The 22217-nt window shown below is 42.9% G+C and overlaps 1 protein-coding gene across 1 annotated transcript in view; it reads left to right on the plus strand.

Moving 5' to 3' along the window:
* The window catches only part of Fam120a (family with sequence similarity 120A), a 91614-nt gene that overhangs the window by 37601 nt on the left and 31796 nt on the right, over positions 1-22217 (plus strand). Inside the window, exons 4-9 of the mRNA XM_038335496.1 lie at positions 2267-2395; positions 3244-3340; positions 10548-10645; positions 10827-11110; positions 18728-18815; positions 19847-20074. Coding sequence (XP_038191424.1) covers positions 2267-2395; positions 3244-3340; positions 10548-10645; positions 10827-11110; positions 18728-18815; positions 19847-20074 — 924 coding nt within the window. The remainder of the gene's footprint in view (positions 1-2266; positions 2396-3243; positions 3341-10547; positions 10646-10826; positions 11111-18727; positions 18816-19846; positions 20075-22217) is intronic.

Here is a 22217-nt window from a genome sequence, read left to right on the forward strand (position 1 = left end):
TTTCCTAACTTTGTGTTTTAAGCTAAAATTTAAAAACAGAACTAAGAAGAGATGGCTGTTGCTCAGCCACCATAAAGATTGAGGGTCTGCTTACTGCACCACCTGCTCAGGTCAGGACTCTTGAGGCAGCAGCCTCCGAGGTGGCAAGGGATAGATGACAGCAGGGAGGTCAGACACCAGCCATAGGGCTGCCTTTGCTCTTGAAAGAGGCAGTCAGGAAGTCATTTTATATCCAGTGACTTCTGTTCTTGCCATCTTGAGTTATTGTACTTCAATGTATAAAGCCACCTGTGAAATGACCAGTGTTTCAGACACTGTGTAAGCATGGGGAGATAGTCATTAGTGCTGTGTCTGGTATTTGAGTGGCCAGCTAGCCACAAACACCTGTAGGGTTGAACCTTGGGATTATAATTTGAAGCCAGACCATGAGGATATTCTCCCCAATCCCCCAACCCACATGCTGCCCTTGCTGGCGGGGCACTCACTGTGAGCAAGGTGCCTAAGTGTCTGTTAGCAGGAACTTGAGAGTGAAGTGGTGTGGGTTAGCTCAGGATTTCTGTCCTGGCCTTACCTCCTTGGCTGCTCTAGTGATCTCACTTGCCTTGTCCTGGGGTTGTTGAAGCATCCCATATGACACAGAGCATGCTCCTTCCATCTAGAGTGGTCCAAAGCACTTTTGCTCTTTTGCTTGTTTACCAGGAGCATGAGTGGCAGTAGTCTTTTGCCATGCACTGAGGGCCGTTAGGCTTCTAGGAGTGTGCTGATGGTCAGCGCAGCAACTACCTCAGCCACACTTAGGGAGCCCTTACACTGTTCTCCCTGAACCAGAGTCTACGAACTGAGCGGAGAGTGCTGCTCTTAGGGTGAAAACAGTGATCCACGTGGAAAATTCCACTTGGTCTAGGGGGAAAAACACACTACCTTTTACCCTTTTTTTTAAAAAGGGAAATTTAATGTAGCTTTGGTCATCTGGAAATTTGCATAGTAATCTTAACGTGTAAATGGATGTATTTTTATTTTATTTATTAAGGTTAAAGTTTTCTTAAGTAATCCCCCTCCCCATACACACATACATCTCTGATTTTAAAAAACACAAACATTATCTCAGTGTTAGAGAGACTAGAAGTCCAAATGGATCTCGCTGGGCTGAAATCAAGGTATAACAGGCCTATGTTTATCTGCAATCTCCAGAGAGAATTCTCCCTGAACTTTTCTAACTTCAGCAGCTGCTCACATTCCTTGTCTTTTGGCTCCCTTCTCTGTCATCAAAGCCAGCAATGGCAGGTCCTGTCTTTCTCATGCTGCCTCACAAACACTGTTCTCTTGCATATAGGACCCTATCATTACTCTCTGCCCATCCACACAATCCAAGACAGTATTTTTTTTTTTTTCTTTTAAGGTGAGCCAGTTGGCAACCGTTTTTTTTGACACAACAGTGTATGTGTGGGTTCTGGGTAGCGGAATGGTGACAGTAGCGAGAGTCGTTGTTCTTGGGTGGTTTTGCTTTCCTTCTAATTTACTAACTCGCCTTCTGGTAGCAGCTGTTCTTGGATAATGAGCGTGCCCCACTTTCATTATTGGATATTAGACTACATTTTCTTTTTTTCTTTTCTTTCTTTTTTTTTCTTTGTTTTTTCAAGACAGGGTTTCTCTGTAGCTTTGGAGTCTGTCCTGGAACTAGTTCTTGTAGACCAGGCTGGCCTTGAACTCACAGAGATCCGCCTGCCTCTGCTTCCCGAGTGCCACCACTGCCCGGCTTCTATTCCTCTCTTTTCAAATGTGCCCTTCAGTGGGAGGTGGTACTCTTGTCAAGCTCATAGATAAACTTGGTGGGTGTGGACAGTTGGTAACTGAGTTTATCCTTCAAGTTTCGGGGAGCCTTGAGTACAGGTTCAAAGATCATACCACACCACCCAACCTGTTGATACAGAAAGATAGAAAGGAAGCTAATGGCTTCTAATGGGCCTGCTCAGTTTGTGAGGTGTAGGTCCTGTTCTCAGAACACTGAATGATGAAAGCCCAGCCATGCTCTTTCAGCTTCATAGGGTTTGAGCAGGTGAATTGTGTTTTTTCATCTGAAAGAAAAAGCTGGCTGTAGACTAGCCTTTCTTAGAGATAGAAGTCCAGGCCAGGGTCTCATGGGTGGGAGGTAGGCAGGTCCTAGAAGGCCCAGTAGGCATACTTTTGGAATGTCTGGGCCCTATATGCAGACTTACCCATCTCTGAGGCTCATGCCTACTGCTGACATGTGCGTTTGTCCTCCCAGGTCCGAGCCCACCAGCTGGTCTTGCCACCTTGTGATGTAGTGATCAAAGCTGTAGCTGACTATGTCCGCAACATCCATGACACCTCTGACCTGGATGCCATAGCTAAAGATGTTTTCCAGCATTCGCAGGTAACAACACAAATTGGAAAAGGTTTGGGCTTTTCATGGGCTGGTCCCAGGATTTTAGGCTGGAAGCATGTGCTTGGGATATGAAGCTGTAGGATTGGAGGATTAGGGTAGCCAGAATGTCTTCCATCAGCTAGGTGATCTGAGCCACTTCACCTTGCTTATCAGGTGAACAGGAGGGGAATTAGTGTAGGTAATGCTGGGGTCTGTGGTACTCTGTGTTCATAAGATGTATGTGCCAAAGGGTTATTTTTGTTGGTTTATTTTTCTTTTCCTCCCCCCCCCCCCCCTCGATCCACCTGCCTCTGCCTTCTGAGCGTTGGGGACTGAAGTCGTGTATCACCATGCCTGGCTCATGCCAAAGTTTTCAAAAGATAAACTGCATGTTGGTCATATGGTGTTGTAGATTGCAGGTTATGTTTGGGAAGTAAAGAATGTAGACAAGTCTGCTCAGTAGAGCAGATGAGGGTTGAGATGCCCAGGCTCTTCCTGAAGAGCCTAAGCCAGGCTCTTGTTAGCCTCCCTGTCTATGCTGTCCATCCCACCTGCTGTGGACTGGGAGGTGCTGGGGGGTATAGAGAAGGTCAAAAAGCCTTGGAAGGTCAGAGACCAAACAGAGCTGGTCAGAGAAACCAGTTCCTATCCCTGATGCCAGCTGAGAAATCTACTTTCTGACCACATTGCTTTAAATTTACATTAATTTTTTGGTAATAATTTATTGTGTTTGATCTAAGGTTTTCATGTCATTCTCTGTTCTTATCTAACCTGAAAGGTTATAAATTGTTCATGTGCTGAATTATGATAAAATTATGACCAGTGGCATAACTAAGGCTTTCCTACGTCTATTTTAGTCTAGAACAGATGACAAAGTCATTCGATTTAAGAGAGCAGTTGGATATTACTCAGCAACTAGCAAGCCTATGCCATTTCACCCTCCGCATTACTTAGGTAAGTAAACAAAGCCCCCATGTGATTGCTATTAACTGTAGAAATTCTGAGATTTAATTATTCCCCAGAAAATTTCATATGTTTACTAATATTTTTTTGAGACAAGGTCTCTGTATGAAGACCAAGCTGGCCTTGAACACAGAGAAAGCCACCTGCCTCAGCCCCTCTGTGCTCAATTAAAGACACACACCACCACGTGTAGCATCTTTGTTCTTTGAATGTACTAGTTTCTGCCCTTACACAGATGTGGCCCACTTTCTTAGTAGTTCCTAAGAGGGACTGTATCAACTTCTAAGAGAAACTTAGGGGCTACAAGACAGCTGCAGGTCACAGCAGGAAAGTCTCCTGAGGACACAGATAGTGCAGTAGATGACAGTAGCTCCTCTTCTGCTTTCTTCTCTTCTTTTCTTCTCCCACTCCCCCTCCATAGCCAATTTTTTTTTTCCTTGCATAAGGGCAGGTTCAGCAGAGATAAGAAGAGTCTTAAGAAGTGGCACCCCAGTCTGTTGATGTTGTTTTTCATGCCAACCATTAGCAAAATAGGAATATTCATTAGATATATGTGGGAATTATACTTTAAAAAAGTTTTTATGTTTGTTTGATGTGCATGTATGGGGGTGGGCCACAGTTCGAGACAATTCTCTTACTGAGAGAGCTCTGGGGCACAAACCTAAGTTATCTGGTTTGTGTGGAAAGCCCCGTTACCCACCACCTAAGAGCTGTTTGTCAGGCATTGGAAACCTGGACCAGAGGTGCTGGCCTAGGCATGACAAATGGGAGGTGGGCGAGTCAGTGCAGCTGTGAGACAATGTGACTGAGGGAGGTGGGGTTGAAGGACTAGGGGTGCCTGGCCATCTGTTCACCCAGTTCTATACTGTACAGTTCATTTTCTCAGAGCAATCAGAGTAATGTTTCAGAACATGAACGATACTGCACTGGCTTCCCATCACACTTGGCCTGACTCCCATCTCTTTGCTCCGCTTACACCTGACCCTGCACAGCCAGTAGCCCCGCCTGCTGACAGCTTGCCCCTCAGGCCCATGGCACGGTAACATTTTGTCGAGAGTGGACGAAGCCAGCCTCTGGTGTTGGCCTTTGCACCAACTACTAGGTCTGGTGTTCTTCTCCCTGACTGCCTTGGATTTGGGACAACTGGTGTATGAGACCCAAATGTGAGTGTCTGTTCTCTGGGGGCACTGAGCATTTTCTGTCAGTAGCTACAGTCCTCACAGCACTTTCTTCAATGCTTGCTGAGTCTTGTCTCACATCTTCCACCTGCAGAGAGCAGGAACCAAGGGAATCAGGACCTATTCTGCATCTTCTGTGGATAAACACTTGACTGAATGAATTAAGCCACTAAGATTTTAAGTCAAGGGAATGAAGTAATATATTGTGTTTTGGCATTATTCTTGGAAAAGGAACACAGTTTATAGAATGAGACAGGTGTACATTGTTTTGTCCGTTAGGGTATATCTGCTGTATACTTTACACACAGGAGATGTTTCATAATTGGGGTGATAGAGGGCATGAAATCAAGACTAGCCTGTTTGTCTGGGTCCATCTAATACAGCCACTTTCTGGCTTTGGGCTTCGTTTTCTGTTGTGGTGGCTTCACTGCATGAACATGAAAGAGAAAATGTACGTGAAGTGTTTGTTATAGGCAGAATGGCCTAAAGGGCATCAAATGATTGACTCAGTGATGGAGTGTTGGAATGAATAATCAGGAAGCCTGACTGCTAAGGAAGGAGGATAGGCATCGAGTGCCAACATTTGGCTCCTCTCTCTATTACTTTGGTTTTTACTGTTAATAACCAAATATATGAGACTGGGCTGGCAGGATGGATTATAGGTAAAGGGTATCCCTGTTGACCTGATGTTCCATCCCCACATCTCACATGGTGGAAGGAAAGAACCAATGCCCGTAACTTGTTCTTGGACCTCCACATGCATATTGTATCACATGTGTACACTAAATAAGCAAATAAAATAATTTTTAAAATGTTTATTTAGCTGAGACTTCTGGAAACTCGGGCCATGGCACTGGAATCAGCTCAGCTCTGATGAGGACTTCATAGCAGATGGGCCACAATGGTAACTCTACTGTAACAAGAGAGCATACTGTGAGACTGGATGTGAGAGACAGACTGGGCTCCACAAGCCCATCCAAGGGTCTTTAGGAGTTCCCACTGTGCTCCAGCTCTTGAAGGTTCCATCCATCACCCTCAGTATCACCAAACTAAGGACCAACTGTCTATCACATGAACCTTTTAGAAACAGCATATACTGACCCATGGGACAGTAAGCAGCAGCTACTGTCTATGCAGTTACCTAAGATTATGTGAGCAGCACGATGCCTCAGTGTATTAAGGACAGGAAGTAAGGAGAAAGGTAGTGTGAGCCTTCCATATCTAAGTTCCTAGAATGCTTGTAAAGGAAACCGTGTGAAACATATACTGATCTTCCCCTATCATTCCTCCCCCCAAATAATGCAATATAGCAACAGATCATTTTTACCTTGCAGTTAGTCGTTGTTGTTCTTAAGTCTTTTTATGTGAAGTACATATGAGGGTACACACAGGTTCTGTATATGGATTCTCTGTGTACAGGTTCTGTGTGTGGATTCTCTATGTCCAGGTTCTTTGCAAATAATACATAGAAGGCACTTGGACACCCATGGATTTTGGTATCCACTGGGATAATGGAGTTACCAGAATACCCTTGGAATACTTTGGGGATACCGAGGGATGACATTGCATTGATCAAGACTGGTGACCATGTTGAAGGCATTTTATGTAAACAAGGTCAATTTTAAATTAAGTTAATGTCTGTGAAGTGCATTCATATTTTCATATTGAAATATATTTCAAATGATACGTGTTTTACGGATAGAGTTGACTGAGAATTCAGTTTCATTTTCCGTATCAATCCACTCAAAGGACAGCACACTCACCTTATGAAGGACCTTTTTCTGGACCTGACCTGATAAAGGTCATTTTAGAGTTTCAAAACTCCTACGCTGGGGGTCTAGAGAGACATCAGTATCCAAACATTCTACCAGTGAGCTAGATTTGTGGGGTATTGTTGAAGGATTAAAAAAAGTATGTGTTCAGATAATGTCTTTATGCCTTCTCTTAGATTTTAAAAAGTAAGTACAGGGGATGTTGAGATGGCTCAGTAAGGCACCTGCTGACATGCCTGTCCTCTTGAGTATGATTCCCCTGTTGCAAGTTGTCTGTTAACTTCCACACATGTGCTGTGCTGCGTGTTAGTATACACATACTAGGGATGGTGTGATTTGTGTCCCAGCACACTGATAGCTACACCTTGTCATGAATCACCACTCTGAGTACAAGCATGAGAAAGATTTAAGCTGAGTTCTCAGAATTTGTGGTTTAAAGTGACAGATGACACAAGTACTAATGTCCTGCTAGTTACGTGAGCACAGACTAGTGTCTGCATGGGTGACACCAGATCCCTCCTTATTATCTTAGCTACCTTTCTGTTATGTGAAGAGACGCTAGGGCCAAGGTGACTTAGAAAAGAAAAGGTTCATTGGGTAAAAAGTTCAGAGGGTAAGGTCATGACCATCATGGCGGGGAGTATGGCAACACGCAGACTGGGCTGAGAGTTCACCTGAGCCACAGCTGAGGGTGCTACTGGGGAATGGCACAGGCCTTTGAAACCTCAAAGCTTGGCCCCAGTGATACACCTCCAACAAGGTCATACCTAATCCTTCTCAAATAGTTCTACCAACTGGAGACTATGTATTCAAATCTATGAGCCTATGGGGGCCATTCTCATTCAAACCACCAGTTAGGAAAAATAAATGAGCTCTTAGTACACTCTTGTCCAGAAGAGTCAAAACTGTCAAACGCTGTTGAGGATGCGAAGTAACAAGATGTCTATTGCTGCTCTTGGGATGATTCAGCAGTTAAAGGCACTTCCTGCCACTCCTGACTATCTGAATCCAATTCTTGTGGCCCGTATGAATGAGGGAGAGATGACTCTCACAGGCTGTCCTCTGACCTCCATGCACATGCTGTGTCATGTGTGTGCCTGGTGTCCACACACATGCACTCACACAAAATTAATGAAGATATAATAATAATAATAATAATAATAATAATAATAATAATAATAATAACAACAACAACAACAACAACTACTTTGTCTCTGGTGAGAATGTAAAATGGGATGGACACTTTATCAGACAATTTGGCAGCTTTTCACAAAGCAAAACATACTCTGACAGTATGATCCAGCAGTCATATTTGTGGATATTGCCCACACAGAAACCTGCCATGCATGCTCATACCTACTTAATTTGTATTTGTCCAAATTTGAAAACAACCAGATGTGCTTAAGAGAGTTATGTGGATAACTATAGCACTAGTATAGTGGAGCACTGTTCAGCCACGTGCAGTCACAGAGAAAACTTAGGTGCACATTGCTGCGTGAAAGAAGTGACACTGAAGGTTCCATACCACGTGATCCCAACTGTGTGGATTATACTTCCGTATTTCCATAGGAAAAGACAGAACGTGCAGACAGTGACAAAGATCAGTGGTCTTGGGGTTGTAACAAGGGAGCAATGAGTAGATAAAGTCTAAAGCACTTTCAGGACCCAGTAAATGTTCCCATTGAAAAGAGTGTTCAGTAATTATAAAATAATCATTGAAAGCTAATGTCAACAACAGGAGTTATATTGTTTTGTTCTTTGAATCAAAAATTCCAAAGCTCCATTTTTAACATCCCTAAAAAAGTAAGATATATAGGTTGTCTTCCTCTTGCTTTCTACCTTATTGCCTGGGGACAAGACTTCTCATAGAGCTGGAAGCTTGCCTTTTCCATTAGGCTGGCTAGCCGACCTGTGCTGCCTGATGTTGAGGTTACAGGCATGTGGGTGCTGGGGATGTGAATCCAGGTCTTATTGTTTACAGAGTAAGCACTCTTATCCACTGAGCCATCTCCTAGTTCCAGAACATTTAGAAGTTTACTGTTACTATTTTTTATTTTGTTTAATGTAGCATCTCTGAGTTAACAGACAAGCCTCTGTTAGGTTGGGCTGGGAGTAGGGACTGGACTGTAATGTCTGCCGTTATCTGGAAGTGGTCCTAGTTTAACACCATTCCTTTAAATAGGTATCTCAGTTTAATATAGAGCAAAAGCTAGGCAGCTCTGTGGGCATTGCGAGTCACTGGGGTGGGTCATGGACCTGTGCTTGGGGTCTCTGGGAGAAAAGTCAGTGAACACACCTCAAAGGCTGTATGTGCTGCTTCCTGTGCATTCCTGAAGAAGTCTGTCATACTTAACACTGTTTTAAGTTATAAAAATACTCTACATTCTGTAAACATTCTTCCTGCATTCTTTTTCTCCTTTGTTGTGCATACTTTGCTAACAAAAGCCTGCCTCTAGATGTGGTGGACAGAAGGAAATAGGAAGGCAGCAGGATTGCCTCTACACTGGGCCCTATATCCCTTCTGAGACACTCTTGTCATCGAGAAGTGAACCATGGTTTTCTTCAGCTGCTACACTGGCATGGAAAACAAGAACCAATTTAGAGGGAAGCCTGTGGTCCCCTGAGACAGGTCCTGAGTGATCAGACATTTTAGGAAAATGCAGACGAATTCATTCAATCACCACAGGACTGACATATGAGAGAGCAGTAGCTTGCTCTGTGAAGACACGGGGTATGTTTGAAGCCATTGTCTACAATGTTTGGTTTGGTGGGGCTGAGAGATGTCTCAGCAGAGGACTTGAGTTAGATTCCCAGCACCTGTGCGAGGCAATTTCAGGGGATCCAGTGATGATCTTCTTCTGGCCTCCACAAGTTCCTGCACTCATATGATGGACACACATTGTGTACACACAAATAAAAACAATAGAAATACAACTTAAAGAGAATCTTTGGTTTTATGCTATATTGTTTTATTTGTTTGTGCTTTTTGGGGAGGTGTTAGTTGTTACAGATAAAAGGAGCACAGCACAGTGCTCATCTCCACCTAAAGGTGGTAACTATAGGTTGGAAGTCTAGACCTTGTTGTATTCAGAAGTTAGGCAGCCGTGGGCAGTGTTGGTGCACGCCTTTAATTCCAGCACTTGGGAGGCAAAGGCAGGTGGATCTTTGTGAGTTTGGGGCCAACCTTGTCTACAGAGCTAGTTCTAAGACAGCCAAAGCTACACAGAGAAGCCCTGTATCGAAACATCCCCCCCCCCAATAAAAATGAAAAGTTAAATAGAAAAGGTCAGCTACCAGAAATAAGCAGGCTTTCTGCAGTGATCCCAGTGACAGTGTTTCAGCATTGCTGGACTAGGTAGCATTTTATTGTTCATACTCCCGGCTGTGATTCTGAATTATCATAGAATATCTTTAACAGGTGCAGTGATTTTTACCTGACACTTGGAGAGGAACTGGTAGACTTGTTCCTTATGTGCAGGTGCATGCACATTTGGTGTGTCTGCATGTGTAAAATGTGCCCTTTAAGCACACGTGCTGACTGACTCTTCCCAACTGTTTGTGGGGCAGTTCTCTTTGTTCAGTACAAAGGGGGAAGCTGTGCCAGGATTTCTAGTTAGTGAGAGCTAAGATCAAAGACCTGTTGTGGCAATTCAGAGCTGAGAGCTGCAGGCTCTTGGAGATGAGAACGCTAGAGAGATAGATGGCAGCTTGTGAGGGTCCTCATGGAACAGGTCTCTGCTTTTCTTCTAGTGTTTGTGAGCTGCACCATGACTCTCAGGAGACCCTGTGCCTGCCAGATTGGAGCAGTAAAGCTAGTATTGCATTTGTAGTCCTAGTCTGACCCTGAATTACCCCTACAGTTTGGTATTGGAGCTTTGCTTTTAGACAGGGAGAATGAGGAACTCTGGGAGTGGGGTAGGCTTCTTGTCTGGAAACTGGGTAAGAGGTGTTGGTCACGTGTGCTCCCCCTGCCCAATGCTGTTCAGAACAGAGGCTAGGAAGCCCTCTGATCTTAAGAGAAAACTGATTTTGGGAACTCTGAGCTTGGTTTGTTTCCACTTTTAAATAAGATGAGGAAGTCATGGCCTGTGAAGCCACATGATAAATCTGAGTTTTACAAGTTTCTAGGAAGTGAGGTGTCTAAAGCGGGCAGGGCACATGGGCTCTGGGCTGACCCCAGGGATGTCTTGGAGATATGTCATTCTTTTCTCAGTTGTCTTATTATTTTCTTCCCATTTGACAAAACAGCCAGACCAAATCCATTTGGAATGCCTGGGATGGTGCCACCATATGTTCCCCCTCAGATGCTCAACATTCCACAGACTCCTCTGCAAGCAAAGCCCGCGGTAAGGTACCCCTGAGTCAAGTAGAGCTATGGCCTTGGATATGAACATCCTTAAATTCTTAGGTTGAATATAAAATAGACGCCTATTTGTCAAATTAAAAAACGACTGAAGAGATACAACCAATACAGACTTGCTTTAAGTCCTTCTAGCCCTTTGCACTGACTTGTGTTCTGCACTTCAGGTCCCACAGGTGCCTAGCCCAGGGGGCGGCCCAGGCCAGGGTCCATACCCATACAGCCTCCCTGAGCCTGCCCTTGCCCTGGATACTAGCGGGAAGAACCTGACAGAGCAGAACAGCTACACCAACATTCCTCATGAGGGGAAGCACACACCGCTGTATGAGCGCTCCTCGCCCATCAACCCAGCCCAGAGTGGCAGCCCCAATCACGTGGATTCGGCCTACTTTCCTGGCTCTTCTACATCATCATCATCAGACAATGATGAGGGCAGTGGCGGGGCAGCCAAGTGAGTATGCACAGTCACAGATGCTCTGGGTGCGTGACCTGAGGGCTTCCTTAACTCCATAGCTACCTAGGGTCTGTGCCAAAAGTGGTCTCCCACAGGTGGGTGCTTTTGAATCTAGAGGAGGTCTGCCTAGTGCCAAATCTTGCTGTTTAGCCCTGTGGCTGGAGATCCTAGGAACCTGGGAGTTTAACAGTAATTCATGTATGTCACCTCTTAATATGGGGGTTGCTCTACGGTACCATGGGCCCATCATGTGCACCAACTCCTGACAGCATTAACCAACCTCTGGGCTCCCTGGAGAAGGGTGCCCCGAATTACTCCTTTAAACTATGCAGCTCAAAGCACCATTCTTGAAATAGCACCATTTGCCAAACGTGTGGAATGCTGCCTGGTTCAGATCAATTCACAAATGCACAGTTGGTTAACATCGGATGGCAGAAGTCATCACTGTATCCTCTCTTGTCCCCTAAAGTGTTCTGTTGGAAGGTAGGAAAGGACTAATTGTCTTTCCTGCGAGGCCATCTCCTTACTGTGAGCACCACTTCATGCGGTAAACAACCAGCAGGCTACTACTGCATGGATGCCAGCATGGCTGGTACCTGTTATATTTACCTTTGCCCTCAGACACGAGACATTTGAGAGGGTGCAGTTTCCAGCATTAATGCAAGTTTTCACTGATGTGTCTACTTGCAAAATGGAAGCAGATGTCTGCTGACCTGGATCAGTGTTTACTGAATTTGCACACTTTGTTTGGACCAGAGAAGTATAAAATTGATAATCATTGACAGGATGTGTCAAGTCCAAATGAAGTTAAGAATTTTTTTTAAGTATTTGTACTTTTAAATGAGTTGTTTACCAGGATGATAGATTTATGATCTTTTGAACCAGAATTTTTGCCACCCCAGAAATCTGCATTTCAAACAAGTACCCTGTAATTCTCATCAAACTTGAAGGCAGATGGCAGGTGGTCTTAGAAGTTCTGTCTAGAATTCTGGAACATTTCACTGGGTCAGTAAGAGCAAGGCATCTATTCAGGGGTCATTTGTTGTCAATTACGAAACACTTACAGAAGGCAAAAGAAGAAAGCTTTTGACTCTGAGCCTCGCAATGGCAGAGTTACAGAAACCAAGTCCAGGCAGTCACTTGGACAGGGTAGATGGTGACTGGATGTGGAGAACGGGCACTGAGAAGAGTGCTGCTGTCCGGTTGGGAGGAGACTGTCTTCAGCTCTTTGCTGTTGTGAAGACTCTGGCTGGCTGCTCCCAGGTTCTCAGAACTCTCTCATGAAGTTCCTGTCATCTTTCCCCAGAAATTACTATTTCCTGGGCATCTTGTTCTTGCAGAGGGATGTGAACTGCTCATTCTGGCAGTTCTTGTTCTGTCATTGTTGTAGAGAAAGTGTCTTTCAGGAAGTTTGTTACATACACAGACTCATGTCAAGGTTGGACCTGAGTTGTGTGACTCAGGAATTTAATTGCTTGAATTGGTTGCCTCATTCAAGACAATAAATATGAAACTGTGTTAGAAATGTGAGGACGGTGGCAGAGGACGGAGGATGCCTGTTCCAGAAGCCCTGGACTTCACGCTTTGCTTGTGGAAGATGCTGTGATACAGTTTGGGTTTATGAATGTGGTGGTGGGGGTCACAGTCCTCAGGGAGGATTGTAGGCTGTTGAGTAAGTTGCATGTAGAGTGTGCTATGTGCAGCTCAAGTCTACAAATGAAAACAGCCTTGCGCTCTTAGTTGCTCAGCACCCTGGTCAGTAATGTTGTTGTCCCAACTATTTAGAAGACTGAAGCAATATGGTCTTGTGAGCCTGAGTGCTCAGGCAGCCTGTGTAGCATGATGAGACTTTGTACCCAAACATAAAAGCAATACCAGGTGCAGTATTTTACACCCATAATTCCAGCACTTGGAAATCTGAGGCTGGAGATTGCTATGGGTTTGAGGCCAGCCTGAGTTACATAGTGACTCAGGCCAATCTGGACTATATAGAGTGAGATCCTATTTCTAAAAACTCAAGCAAAACAGAAACAAAATTATTAGTAGCAATAATAAATAAGTCAGGATTTTACCTTTGATTTGGGCTTGACCAACACTATGCTTTTAGGAGAGTCTTGAGGGAAAGGAAGTTATCTGTTCATTTGCCCAGGAAATGCTTGAGCACTTCTTATTAGAAATGGTTGAGGAAGTATGCTCTGATGGTATTCTGTGCTGAAGGACAGTCTGCAAATGGCAAGTAGGGTCCCACAAGATGACTATGTGAGGAAACCTAGAGAGCAGAGGACAGATTAAGTGCCGCTCTCTAGGTCTGGCCTTGCAGAACTGAGTGGTCCCTACCCTGCAGAGATCTGCTGTTTTTGCTTGTTTTTAGAAAGGAGTATACTCCCTTTTTAATTACATTTGCCTTTGAGACAGACAGTTGAACCTCAGTAGTCTTAATTTTAACTTGTTCAACATAGGGCTATCAACCCTTACAATTTCTATACTATAAAATAGCAGGGAAGAGAGTCCTTCCAATTCCCTCATAATGTGCAATACCACATGACCCTCCATGCCCCCTGTGACCCCAAAGACTACTTGGCTGTGCTTATGGACACATACAATATAGTCATTATATACTCACTAGTTAGAATGAAATACTGTGGCAGAAAGCATACCATTTCCTAATTTAGAAACATTTCCTTTAGTATAAGTTGTGTGATACAGTATGGGGGAACAGCAGTCAGATTCTGGTATAGAATGACCTACTGAGTAAATGGTTTAGTTCCTCCGACCTTAAATCAAGTAATGGATGATTGGGGACTGTTACAGAAGAAATAAAAACGTAAGAGTTTCCTGCAAATGATAAGGTAAATATTTTTAAATGATAAGGGTCTAGAAAGATGGCAGTTAAGGGTGAGCTTCTAGAGGACTGGGGTTACCAGCACTCCTATCAGGTGTTTCACAACCACCTCTAACTCTAGAACCAGGGAATCCAACGCTTTCTTCTGGCCTCCATGGGTATCCACATACATGTGGTATGCACACAGTAAACACGCATACACATAATAGTAAAATATCTTAAATGGCAAAAGATAAGACACTTACGAATTGGCAGTAACACTGATATCAGTAAATATGTAAAAGGAAGGTTCTTTTCCATGAGGGGGTGAAAATGTAGCTTAAAACCTTTAAACTATCAAATATTTGCTCTTAAAGATAAATCAAATCTTAAAGAGTGGAATACAGGCGGGACAACTCCTGGCAGATCTTCGCCCTTTTTTTGCCCATACTTTGACAAGAGCTGCTTGTTATGTGCAGGAAGCCGAGTGTGGACCACTGTCAGCAGGGCCTGTGCTGCAGAGATGTCCTAAAGAACTGCAGTACCCATGAGGCCACGGGGTGCAGATGCTTCTAGCTGACTCCTGGGCAGATAGGCAGGCCGTGCTGCCAGGTTTTTGGCTGTATGAACTGAGCAGTCCCCGTGCTTCCCTCTTTCATTGCCCTTCACTTGTTGAAGGCTTGTCTAGCGTTTTGGTTTCTCCAGTTGACTGAATGGTAAGGTGGCGCTGTCCCACCTTTCCCTTGGAGTCTTCTGTGATGTGTGTGGCTACTTCCCACCCAGCTCAGCCACCAGAAGAGGTGGGCTGCATGGGCATGCTGATGAGAAGTCTAGGCCTGGATTTTAATTGGTGATTTCTGCACAGACTTGTTCTTTTCTCATGCATTGTTTGTGGAGGAGAACAGGCCTGCCTAGGCCTAGGACAGGTATTTGAAAAAAAAAAACCTAAAAGAAATGTTGTACTTTCTAACTTATTCCCGACCATCAGAATAGCAACAGAGCATACTTGGTGTTCTCTTTTTTGTTTAAGTTGCAATTTTTTTAGGTTGGTATTGTTTTTCTTCCTTTCCTGGCCTCTGTTGAACCTTTGTAGTTAGTTTCGGACTAAGAATTACAATTGGGTCTGTATTGGAGGTGTTTATTTTTTATTGCTTTCAGAGGTTTATTTGGGCTTGTAAGATTTAAATCAAAGGAGACAAATAACTTGGATGTTTTAAATTATTCATTATGTATTTTTCTAATTACAACCTTTAGAAGGCAGAATTATGTAGCGTTAAAAGATTAGAAAATACAAAGAATCCTGCACAATTCCCAATCTGGATGGTAACCAGCCAAAGCTTATGAATGCACCTTATTTCTCTGCATTTACCATATACTGTATTTTATAATAATGAGGGACAGCTTGTCTTTTTTCTTTTCTTTATACTTTTCCTATCCTTTACTTGATATTATTTAAGCATATCTGTGCATGTAAGTATAATGTATGAATACTTTATATTTAATAAATAATGTGCACTTGATAAGTATTGCTAACTTTTTACTGATGTTTTTAAGTGTGCATATAAAATTTCTTATTTAGAGAAGATGAACATTTCAGTTTTGTGACTTTGTACAGACTTGTTTTGTTTTCATGAACATGGTTGTATGTCTTCCATGGAGAGAAGAGTCCAGTGTAATATGCAATATGTATTGTTGATTTTGAGTTACAGTGTCCTGGTAATATGGTAGTATTTCTTGCATAAGCTCTCCTCTACTAATTCTAATAGCACACAGTTCCCAGAAGATCACATCTAACCTGTGAAAAATGAGTTCAAGAAGATGAGTGCCAATGTCCAAAGGCCTGCAGGGGTGCTTTTTGCCCTGCAGGATCTGGGTTGGCATTTTAACTATGGTTATGTAGTTTTCTTCTTGCCAAACGCCAGCACACTCAAATGTGGATGGGGGTATATGTTGCTGAGTTGTTTATGAATTATATAAACTAAGATGTCTGGAATAAATGGCAACTGTCACACTGTTCAAAAATTAACCTTTGGAGTAATATAAAACTAAATGATTTGGTTTTTATGAATTACTAAAAGGTTTTGTTTACCTTCTTGACATAGTATTTGAGGAAATCGATACCTTAAATTTATTATTCATCCACCCACCCACCCACCCACCCATACATCTTTTGGTGGCTAACAAAGAGAATTCATGTTTCCCTACTCTGGCGTTCAAGGACATTGTGGACATGGTTGAGGAATGGCTTGCTGTGTGCACCTGATAAGCCTTCTTCCAATGGTTGGGCTAATGTGCCAGAATTTGCATTTATATTTGATTCTTTTAACACATTTCTGAGGTCTTTCCATTGAGGCAATTCAGAATTTTATGTGTTGGGAAAATAACTTTAATCTTTATTCCTACAAGAGAATCTATGTTCTAGCTGTCTGCTGTTTCATATTAATCTTATCACAATAGAGAGCTCACAGACACTGGTGTCTTGGAAGCGTGAGCCGTGTCCTACTGCCACACGGGAAAGACTGCTTATTCTCTGAAGGAAGACCTTGTGTGGAATAGGATTGTTTATGTCTAGAATACACTGCTACCTTCACCAGGCGCTTGTGATCTAAGCATCCCAGTACTGTGCTGCCTACCAGCTCTCTGATAGTCTACAAAGCTTCCCTGCCTCACTCACTGGCCTTTCCCTCTGCAACTGTCTCCACAGAGTCAGGTGGAAGTGACTGCTTGCTTGCTGTGGTTTGCATGTATATTGCGCTGCATCTGCAGGTGACTGTCCTGTCGCAGTATGTGACGCAGTCTGGAATAATAGGCCCGGGTCTGAGTCCAGTGCCTTTTTCTTGGGGGCTGAGGGAAGATTTCCTTCTGAGCCTGAATTTGATCATCAAAGATTTATCCCATGGGAGTATGGATGAGATTCAGTGATAGCTAATGCTGGTTGCTGAGACTTCTGGTTCTAAAAATAAGTTTAAGGTGTTACCAGGTGTGTCAAATGAGTTACAGAATGCTGAACTACATCTGTTCTTCAAAGCACAGTATTTATTCTGGCCATATACTTTGTTTTCTTACATCGTGAAGTAATGGACAGCCTCTTGATGTGGATTTGGTGTTACTGTATTTCCAACTTGTTGGTATGTGTATAACCAAACAGGCACATGTAGGTTCTCTGGGGTGTTAGGTGGTATAGAACTCTACCTCAACTGCAGAGCCATCAGAGAAGTAAGTTCCCGTCAGCTTTCTTTCTTACTGTTGGCACTCAGTTTTGGGGTAACATCAGGCACCCCAGGAACACTGCATACACACTTGTGGGTTCATTTAGCATTCCAGGTAATTCTCCTGCCTAAGAGCAGATTCACAACTTGCTGTTTTTATGTTACATAAGAAATAAGCCAGGTCTGTTACTTGGCCGTATACTGAGTGATTGATTTATCATTCCCTGTGCCTCCCTATGCCACCTGTGTCACATCTCGGCATTCTCAGCAGCTCGTTTACTGATGCCTAGCTGGACAATATGCACTCAACAAGTAACTGAACCCTCCTTTGGGTCTCTATGGTTTTCAGTGATGTGCCCTTCACTTCCTAGAGGTGGTTGTGTTCATTTTGCCTTTTGGTCATCACTGTGTGTTTAGTCATGACTGAGTTTTTATACACAGTGGTGACATATAGAACAATGGTTTTTCTGACCCTAGGAACCTAGACACAATGGAAGTCCTTTCCTTTTTTTTTTTTTTTTTTTTTTTTTTTTTTTTTGTTGATTACAGTCTGGCTAGAAGAACCTGCCATGTAGTGAGTGGGATCAAGGAAACTCTGGGGTGTCACCGTGTGGAACAACACTCTTGATGTAAGATGGATGGGACAGTCCTTAGAATACTTTCCTTACCTCTTGGAAAAGACTAAAATGGTATTGATTAGTGGGTAGAAGAATTAATGAATATTTTAATCTCTCCATTTGCCATATGGATCAGTTAGAAAGGCAAGCAAGTATCCTGAAGTGGCATGTTCTGGAGTCATTAAGAGGTAATTTAGGCGTAAAGGGCTGCCAATGAAGGATGGATGGATGTTGGACCATGCATCCAGAGCAGCCCAAGTGAACAAAGGATTCATGAAGTAATGCTTACCCAGACCACTCATCTCATCTGCTGCATTTCAGATTTTAAAGATACTGTCTAAACTCACTAAAGTGTTTTCGGAGGCTGCAGACAGCTCATGAGTCACCTGCAGTTTATCAAGTGCTGCTTGAAATATGTCCTCCTGGTATCCCATCTCATTCCATACCCTGTTTTTCTGCTTTGCCAAGCTGTTTTCCAAATGGGAATCTGTCCTTATTCTCTGAACTTGAGGTCATCTATCTCCTCTGCCTACACCCCACTTTCCTTCCCTGCCTCACGAAGGTGGGATAAGAGTGTTATTACCTTACACTTAGAAATTATTCCAGAGACCATTGAACTTCGTCCTGCCTAAGATGTGTTGCTGGAAGTGTGGGATGCTTGATTTCCTCTCGTGATGACTGTCAAGGTGCCTTGGGGCCACAGCCTGCCTGTGTCTCAGCACTCTTCTGTGAGCACACCTTTGAACTTCTTGCTCATGGCTTAGTGCCTGATATCCTCTTTCCCCTTTGAAGCAGGAGAAAATAGTCTCGAAATAGAACTATGGGGAAAATATAAGGCCATTAGAACCTGAAAAGTTATTGCTACTGAGTCACTTAGTTCACTGAGTGACTTAGTTCAGACCCTTCTTTTCATTGTGAGGTGGTTTAGTCTATATAGTATTCACTGATTCTGTTCTTTTATGTTTAGCCACATCGGTGGGAACAAGATTACCTGGGAGAAGACAGGAAACCATGCAGAGCCACTGACACGGGGAGACCCAGGAGACCAAGTGAAGGTATACAGCCCACACCTTCTGTTGCTTAGTTTCTGATTGTGCATGTGCACTGGTGCCCAAGTTAAAGGAAAATCCTTTCTGAAATGTGTGGTGAGCCACATGTTTTCCAGAGGGCTCAGGAAGGGAAGGAATTGTTTAAACTGCCCCAGTCTGCTTACTCAGATAATTCAGAGTATGCCAGGGCACCTGCCTCTGCCTCTCTTCTCCCTGACACCCTGCCTGGCACTGGTGCCATCCTAAGTTAACCCATCGTGGTTCGGCTTTCCGGCCTGTGCCTGCTGTGTGTAAGCGTTGTTAACAGAATGAGCACTTTCCACCTAGGACTACATTATTATTTGTTGGCCTTTATAGGTCTGAGTCTGGTTTTTTTTTAAATGGGATTACATTGGTTTAGGGAGAGGATTTGTGGTGTCCTGCATTGTTGCTGTTAATATTTTTGCTGTTAATATTCTGTTTTACTTTTGTCTCCGTATAATTACATAGGGGCTTTTTTCATGACTATAGAGAAAATTTTAGATGGAAATTTTGTCCTTGTCAGACCTGGTATGAGTTAAGTTTTTTGAATTACCGATTATAGAACAGTGGTCAAATGCATAGTCTCTCTGAGTGCTGGTTGCCTAGTGAGTAAAATATTAGCAAGATCTTAAGGACAACAGAAGCACAGAGAGCCAGAAACACATAGTGATGATCATGATCAGAGAGCTGGAAACTCCATGCAGGGAGCCCAGGGTTGGGAGAGCTGTGGCTGCTTCCTGAGATGAGTATTCCAGTCCCCACACTACAGGAGGCAGTGTGTGCTGGCCTCCTTGGCACAGTGTGTGTTGGTGGCATTTTTCTGCATAAGGCAGTCTAAAGAGAGGTGAGTGTGTTTCCTGGCCACCCTGCCTTTCAGTTGGCACTGGATCTGACCACTCAAGGCAGGGGTCATCTCTGTGCTCTCTGTGGATTTTAGGTGGACAAGGACCTTGTATATTTGAGGTAATGAGATGGGACATGAACGCTTTCCTCCACTTCTGCCCTTTGCTCTGTAGGCAGAAGGTTCATCCACTGCCTCTTCGGGAAGCCAGCTAGCTGAAGTCAAAGGGAGCCATATGGGCACTGTCCAGCCAATCCCGTGCCTCCTGTCGATGCCCACCCGGAACCACATGGACATTACTACACCTCCTTTGCCCCCCGTTGCACCTGAGGTGCTGAGAGTGGCTGAGCACAGGCACAAGAAGGGACTGATGTACCCCTACATCTTCCACGTCCTGACGAAGGTATTATCCAGGGGCCTTGGAGTAGCTTCAAGTATTGCATAACTTTTTTTTAACTTTTGTAAACTTTTTTATTGTTTTTCTAAAGTAGTTCCTGTTTCTAAACATTAACAAAAGATAAAAATTTGTACCTATAAATGCAATTTAAAAGCAAGTTACTTTCCTCTTTAATACAAGGTTTTGTTTTTTAAACTAGTGAAATAATGAAATATTATGTTGTTTTGTGGCTCATAAATTTTTTTCTTAGTAAAAGTAAAGAATTTTTTACACCATATTTATGTTGTAATATCACATTAATCATAATGTCATAAGTGATATCTGACTTCTTTATCATTTGTCCTTAGGCAATAACAGCTCCTTTTGAATGGCTTATTGTAATTGATGCATTGACTTTGTTCTTCTCTTTCACTGACTGCAGTTTTAATGATAGGACCCAAATGCAATACAGGATTTTGTTAAAATGTACATATTTAGAAATCATTTTTATAGATTGTCATAATTATTAGTGCCTTACCTAATGTGTAGCAAAATATATGCATATAGTTTGCATTGTTTTTTAATCTTATGTCTCAGTGTATCTCTGTGTAACTAAATTTTCTCAGTGATTTATGGTCTTTGTGTTGGCACAAGTCTCTTCAGTGACAAATTTGTCATAAAGAATTTGTTTATCACTATCAAATTATCAACATGTTTTCTTCATTACATGGGCCCTGCCCCCTCGCCCCCACCCCTCACCCCCCACCCCCTACTCCCGATCCCATCCCCACCTCTATTTTCTGCAGTCCGTTTGTGGCTTGTTTTAAAATGGAGTCCGTAAATGCAAAAGACTCCTTCTTATTTCACAGATCACATGAGGTGGACTGTTGACCAACTAACTCATCCAAACACAGAGAATATTTAGCTAATGCTATTAACTCTTAATTCATTTATTTTTTAGTCGTCACTGCCTCCAAGTCTCGTCTTACTGTTTAATATGCGTGCATGAATAGCAGTGGTCAGACTGTGCTCGTAAGACAAACATTTTAGAGAATCACCCAAAATTATGAAAATGCAAGTTTTGTTATGGTATAGTTAAGTGTCCAAAATTTTAAAAGACATTTTTCAAAGGAACATGTATAGAGATGGCGCTCTTTCCTTGTGAGACTGTTTGAGATGTAAGAGGCACCGAAGCCACCGTCTGCATTTGTGCTGCCAGCCTTGATGCTTGGGCAGTTGGGTAGGTTCATGGAAGAGTGCAGATGGTACTAATAGCTTTTTGTCTGTTCTTACAAACTTCTGGGGAAGATTGACAGAGTGTCCAGGGTTGGGAACAGTAAACTCAACTGTCTTTTCTTAATTTAAAAATGCTACTTTGGATTTTTCAGTATAGGGAACAGTTTAGACTACAATGCATACTATTTCTTGTGAGCTGAATAGCCATGGTATGCTATTGTCAAGGCTGAGACATTTGCAGTCATGTGATGCTTCCTAGTAATGTTGATAATCGCTACAAGAGGAACGTTCCTTAAATGAATATAGTAGAGTACGTTTAACCCCTGGGTAGCGAAGAAGAAAGTGTTGAGGATAAGGACAAAAGCAATTTTGAAATTAAATTTGTGTGAAAGAGCAAATATACAAGATCGTTATTAAGAGAACTTACAAGTAATGTTTAATAGGCATTGAAGGTCATGTGTGTGCTTTGTTACAAATAAACATAAATAAAATCCCTTGAATATTTTGATGTATTGGGATGCCATGCAATAGAAGTTTGGTAACAGCCTTAGCTGCTGCACACGACAGTTGTTTGTCTCTTGGTGGCATGTTCTTGAGTCAGATGCAGGTCTTGCCATGTTGGGACCTGAGCTGGGGATGGAATGCTTTCATTTTCTGTCCTATCAGCTGTCTGTGGCCTCGACCATGGTGAAACAATTGGTAAGCACCTACTGCACTGGGAAGAAGCCAAGGACATGTTTAAAAAAGAGTTCTCTTAGGGAGATCATTTTTAACATGTGGTAACATTTTATGGAAAAGCTTGGTAAAATATGACTTTCATTTCAGAATATTGCATTCCTTGGATTTTGTTACGGTCATTGAAAATTACAAATTTTATTACATCTGACCATCTTGATCCATGAATAAAAGTTGTAGATTCTTCATGCTTTCTTCT

This window comes from Arvicola amphibius, chromosome 6 (genome assembly GCF_903992535.2).
Source record: "Arvicola amphibius chromosome 6, mArvAmp1.2, whole genome shotgun sequence".
NCBI lineage: Eukaryota > Metazoa > Chordata > Mammalia > Rodentia > Cricetidae > Arvicola > Arvicola amphibius.